The sequence below is a fragment of the Salmo trutta genome, chromosome 5 (genome assembly GCF_901001165.1).
Source record: "Salmo trutta chromosome 5, fSalTru1.1, whole genome shotgun sequence".
NCBI classification, from domain to species: domain Eukaryota; kingdom Metazoa; phylum Chordata; class Actinopteri; order Salmoniformes; family Salmonidae; genus Salmo; species Salmo trutta.
The window spans coordinates 42,427,481-42,433,535 of record NC_042961.1 but is presented as its reverse complement, the minus strand read 5'-3'; the positions used below and the strand labels follow the sequence as shown (position 1 = coordinate 42,433,535).

The 6,055-nt window shown below is 41.3% G+C and overlaps 1 protein-coding gene across 1 annotated transcript; it reads right to left on the bottom strand.

The window, feature by feature from the left end:
- Positions 1 to 770: 770 nt before the first annotated feature.
- Positions 771 to 6,055, bottom strand: LOC115194203 (perilipin-2). Its single transcript, XM_029753677.1, has 8 exons — positions 5,904 to 6,055; positions 5,530 to 5,569; positions 4,907 to 5,102; positions 3,687 to 3,769; positions 3,062 to 3,380; positions 2,009 to 2,193; positions 1,685 to 1,795; positions 771 to 1,487 (listed from the first exon to the last, which is right to left on the bottom strand). Exons 2-8 carry the CDS (start codon positions 5,557 to 5,559, stop codon positions 1,092 to 1,094), a joined length of 1,320 nt encoding a protein of 439 aa, XP_029609537.1. The 5' UTR covers positions 5,560 to 5,569; positions 5,904 to 6,055; the 3' UTR covers positions 771 to 1,091.

Genomic DNA, 6,055 nt, shown 5'->3' with positions numbered 1-6,055 from the left:
AGCGAACATGTTCATAAAAGACATCGAGTAGAAGTAAATTAATCCACAAACACTAATTTTATTATATCTTAAATGACCGCATTATGAATTTTATGATATCTTGAATCCGATTCAAAACTGGATATGTAAGTGGGAGAGGCGGTCACTTAGCGAATGCAAAAATGTTTCAATCCACAACAGAACAGACAGTTGAAATACATGATTATTTACGTATTGTATTTCAAATACACTGGCCAAGTCAACTACTTATATTTGAAGTATTTGAATGTCTACCAATGGTATTTGAAAGTATTTTGAAAATAAATACTATTTTCAATAACTAATCATTATATCAGCCATATATTTAGCTGACAATGCAGGTTATTGGTGGGCAAGGGGAGCTGATGGAGGTTCGTTGGTGTTGGTCTCATCTGACATTTCATCGTCTTCAACTGAGGAGAGGTCAGGTTCCGAGGCCAGGTCGGACAAGGTGAAGTCTGGTACCTGTAAATGGAAAACACATCTAAGCACAAGAACCTGCCTCACTGTATGACCTTTGGACTACTAAGTAGTAGGAGGGTTACATTTCCAAACCTAGTCCTGGAAAGCCATACAAATACAGTTTAGTTAGTTGAACCACTCACAGACAAACCTCATATCCAATCTCAATGTATTACACTGAATTCACTGAAGCCGAAGATGGGTTTCGACAATGTATAAAACATCCAATTCCATTCTCAAATGCCTTCACACTGGTTTGTCATTTTCAAGGCAGCAAGACAACACACAGATTACATATTAACTTATTTATTAGAATTGTACAAAGATGGCAGCATACAAGGTAAGGTATTAACACAAGGCTGTATCTATTATATGGCAGGTTATGATTACAACAGGATATAAAGTGGTGTCAAAAACAACAGTAGCATCAAAAGCAATGTCCTGCATAAGAAAAGGCATATGGAAATGAAGCTAGATTATTGAGCACACACTGAGCAACATTCACAAACAGTTGGTCAACATTTATTCATCAACAAGCTCATTAGTGTGACTATCAAAGATATTTGATGGAGGAATAATATGGGATAGAAAGTCGTTAAACAGGCAGCTAGTTAGTCCATTGATTTCATCTCAACCTCTGCGGGGGCTGGTGTCTTCTGGGACTGGGAGGACGTGGTGGTGGGGGGTGGTGCCAGCCGGGGGTAAAAGGGACCTACCAGCCAGTTGAGGGACGTGTTGTTAACCAGGTAGTCCATGATGTCGTCCAGCGACTCCTTCATCTTGCCCAGCTGGGCCTTGCTGCTGGCCAGCACCCCGTCCGACAGGTCCCCAAACGCCACCGCTTTGCTGAAGCTGGAGTAGACCTGGGAGGCTGAGTGGCTGAGGAACAGCGCCTCCTTCTGGATGTTCTGGGGAAGGCCCTGCAGGCCAGACACCAGCACCTGGCATGTTGTCTGCAGCTGCTGGGTGAGGGAGCGTGCTATGGCCAGGGTCCTTGACTCTATATTCTGGGGGATAAATGATGATGACCATTTAATTCACCTGTATCTTCACATAAAATAAAGTAGCTTTTTCCTCAAGGAGTAGTCAAATAAAATTACTTAAATATGCAATTTGGACACAAAACTGCAAGAGATGGTCCATGTACAATATGATGTGGCTAAAATGGTATTCTATGATGAGTGCTCTTTAGTATGGTCATTACCTCAGCCTCATTGCCATCTCCTTCCTCATTAGACTTCCACTCAACCAGGGAGCTCAGTTTCCCTTTCACCTTCTGGTTAGCTCCGTCAATATTCTTTCTGGCGTATTCAATCTAAAAGGGTTGAAAACGAAATGATAGACTTCACAACGAACATCTCATACCCACATAATTTAAATGAATCCAGTGCAAGGGAACCTCATGAGATCTTATTACATCTCATGAAAGACAGTTAAAATAATTTCAATTTACTCCCTCTTCTGCAGAATTTACACATTCTATGGAGAATAAAGTTTTCCATTTCTATCATTTGATGTCAACACTCACCAGGTCTACAGTGTGGTTGAGTTGTGAGATGGACTCCTGGCTGCGCTGCTTGGCGTCTTTGACCTGGGCCAGAGCCTTGTGGTATGCCCTCTTACGCAGCTTGGTAGACAGAGAGCCCAGACGGACATAGTAGCTAGGTGCATCCTTCGCCACGTCGAATCCTTCGACCATTTTAGCCTCCATTTCTGTCAAGGTGAAAAAAGGAACATGAAATTAAAGGGGCAATCAGGAGTTGAAACAATAAAGGGGAATTAGGACTAGAGAAATGTAACTACTCTCATATTCAAAGACAGCTATGGATGCAAGGACTGACCATCCATGGTATCAAAATTATAGTTTTAACCATGCTTTCGGGCTATACAGTGATTGTTTACATTTTGTTTACAAACATTGGATAAGAAGAAGCTTATACTTTGGGTTCTGATGGGGTATGACAGTTGAACTAAGCTCATGAGGCATTTATCAATTATATTCATCAAGAATCAATGGGTGTAGCAACTGCTGATTGTCCCTTTAAGCATTGTCCCTTTGTGTGTTTTGTGTAAAAAAATATCAAAGTTATTATTGTAATCATTGTAAATGTAATGTAAACGCTTGTTGACATTGTATGGGTTTAAGTGAGCAAGCTTAGTGACTCTAATCACACATAGTATAATGAGTAAATGAGTAGTTGACTTCCTAACGCTGAGTTTATTGACAACATATATGTTTTGGAAGTGTTGTAGGAAACATTGTGTACAGGATTATTCCTCTTTATTTGTCTCTGTACTGTAAACCAAAATTAGTTTTCCCAAAACAACCAGAAATGTTCTCTTTTGGTCATTAGAAATCATGGGCCGTGTCTGAATAATCTTAGTTTCTGAGAATCTCAACCGAACCCGATTAGCTGCCTTTTCTCCGGAATGTGGATGAAGATCAACAGCATAGCTAAATAGTATCAATGACTGATCTTAATGCTCTTTGGTGTTGTTGCTAGCCCCAGTCCAATTCTTCAGTCATCACTGAGAATCCATTGTAAGAGACTGTTAGGTTATAAGCCTAGCTCTCACTCACCCAACTCGTCCTCAGTGCGAGGCAGGTACTGGTCCACCAGGCTCTCAGAGGTGGTGAGTGCCGTGTCCATTCCGCTGCTGACCATCTGGGCCACACGGCTCTCCATCACCGTATTCACGCTGCCGCTGACCGCAGCCCGGGTCATCTGCATACCATCCTGGACCGCAGCACGAGTCATCTCCACACCGTCCTGCACGGCACCCCTGGTCCGGTCCACTGCATTGGTCAAGGTGTGGGACACACTGTCCTTGGCCCCTGTGACAGTGTTAGACATCACGTCTTTGGCACCGGTCACTGCATACTTGGCGTTGGCAACAATCTAGACAGGTAGAATGGGATAGAGAGAAAAAAGGTTGTTTTTCATTTAACCAGGAAAGTCACATTGAGATTGAACTTAATTTTTCAAATGAGTGAGCCCTGGCCTTTGGATTACCGCTGACTGACTAGACACTTGCTTACGACAGAGGGAGAGCCCGGTCCAAATAGATGATGCGTCACTGATTTTGACACAGTCATTGCTCCACCCTCTATGGTGACCAACCTGACTGGCATCCGCTTGATTCATTGTGAAATGCAGTGTTGTGTCATTCGGTACCAAGTAATAACTGGGCAGTGAGTCATGTACCTGCTCAGAAGGCTGGTGCAGGATTGGCAAGGTCTTCTCAATCTTATCCAGGCCTTTACAGGCCAGGTCATTGGCCATGGAAACTGGTGGCAGAAAAAGAGGGCATAACATTATAAACAAAATGTATCACATTCAAGGTTGGGAAGGGAGAGTCACAAATTGTAGCACTACAGAAGAATACTAAAAAAGTGTTACTGGTTCAAGACAAGGCCAAAGATGTGATTACTTGGTAAAAGGTTATGTTGTTGAGCAACAGCTCATAGATGACTGGACGGGCTTCCTGCTCCTTACACAATTAGGAAGTGTAACTCAATATTTCTTTCCACGATCTAATGCTGAGCGATTAACCAATATTTCCGGGATTTTCAGTTATTGAACAACCGATGTCGGTTCAATTACTTGAATTCCATTTACTTCGGGGGTTTTGTGAGCCCAACGCGCCGTTTCACTAGAGAAAATTCTAATCATTCACGAGAGAAATAAACTCAATACTTATGTGGGGCGCTGGGCTAAAGCGAGTTGCAGTTTTCATTAAGCTAATATCCAACCTATTTCAGTGCAGAAACGTGGTAATTAACTACAATGACCATAATCCATTACGCCAGTTTTTTTTCGGCTCAGGCAAAGATAGATATACTTTTAAGCCTAATACGTTAGGTTAGACATAAACACGGGAAGGGATAGAGACAGTTCGTGATAGTATGCCTTATGCCTTTGAAGAACCAGTACAATTATTTTGTCAGACAGTTCTGCAGCTAGCCTAGCTAAATTGGGGTGCTGAGAAATATAATGATAAATAAAATATTTTAAAAGTTTTGGTTTTTGAAAAAAGTTGTGCAGTAGTCCTGTATATCGGACCGATATAGGCTTCTGTAGCGATGGGGGTATTCTCAGCACCCCGCTTTGGAATTGCCATTAGAAATCTCCAAAGTAACTGTCATGTTTAAAAAATATTATCGAAACCGAAAAATCCTGCTTATTTGTTTATAATCGAAACCAAACCGACCTAGAAAAGCACAGTATTTTTGTAATAAGCATGTGTTTAAAATCTTATACTAGAAATTCCATTCTGGCAAAGCGCTTGCTTTTTTCATTTTCAGCTCTCAAGATTTGACCACCACATAGGAAATGAATCAAATAGATTAAACTCAATATGTAGGTCTACATTAGTGAAAATATACCAGGTGGCTGTAGATTTGGAGATGGCTACAGATTCTTACTTTGTGGCTCCAGCTTGTTGATGATGGGTGCTGCACCGGTGAGCGCTGCAGTGGTGAGGTTCCTAACGCCCTGCTCGGCCACCTCACACATAGACTTGAGGTAGGGGTGGTTATCCTTGGTGGTGCAGTAGGCACTGGACACCATGTCATAGGTGGAGCTCACCAAGGGGAGGCTGGCCACCCTCTCAACCACATTCTGGTGAGAAATGAGTTGAAAATGGATGTTAGAACACTGCGTGTTACAACATCTCAAGAGTAATGTCAGCAATGCTACAAGGAGAAACCCTAAGTATGCTATAGGCTTCTGAATGTATAGCTTTTCCTTCAGATTTAAGATGAGCAACCTAACCCACCTGAGGTCCAAAGGATCAATGCCTAGCAGCTCCTGACTAAAGTTCGCTACTGTAGTATGAAACTTTAACTTGCTATCCTTTATCATAACATTGGACCTGTAAACACACAATCAAAATAAAGACAAACCTATAACCTTGCCAACTGAATGTCAACTTTCGGAGGAGTTGTAGCCTACTTTCGATCATTTTCTGTATATGCACTTCTGTCCTGTTTTATTATCAGCTGGCACACACTACTATGATCCGTTTCACTCCCCAAAATAGACACACCTGGTTATTGACGACTTCAACGACTTCCATGTCTGCAAACCTAAACAAGAGGAGAAAGACAAATGAATGTTATAGACATTTCATTTCTTTCAACAATACAAAAATAGGTTATTTTCTGCTACATTGCTTTGATAAACTCGCAAGGAAAAAAATACGATTTAATATTTCTACATCATTATGTCGACTCAATTATCTACCCAAACAACAGGGAAAGTGATACTGATTGATACAGTGTAGCAGCAAACGTTACTGTATGCTGTCAAATTCGAAAGAGGAACTCTCGCGTTCAGACAAATATCCACCAAATTGGTTGATAAAGAAATCAAATAAACACAAAAGTATGATAATAAAAAAAATTGAACAAGGTTACCTACCACGTTAGTTGGTTAATTTTGGTGAATGATGATGATGATGATCCCAGCACTGTAATAACTTACTCCGTTTCAGGTTTGATTTGATAGTGAACTAACAACGTCCCATTTATAGTCTCTGCTTCTCGCGAGATATTGCTAATAACTTGACGTAA

Coding starts and splice junctions, on each gene's coding strand:
- LOC115194203 (XM_029753677.1), bottom strand. CDS start 5,559: ATGGAAGTCGTTGAAGTCGTCAATAACCAG. Junction 5,103..5,529: donor TTGAAGTCGTCAATAACCAG/GTGTGTCTATTT, acceptor ATTTCTCACCAG/AATGTGGTTGAGAGGGTGGC. Junction 3,770..4,906: donor CAACAAGCTGGAGCCACAAA/GTAAGAATCTGT, acceptor TTCTGCCACCAG/TTTCCATGGCCAATGACCTG.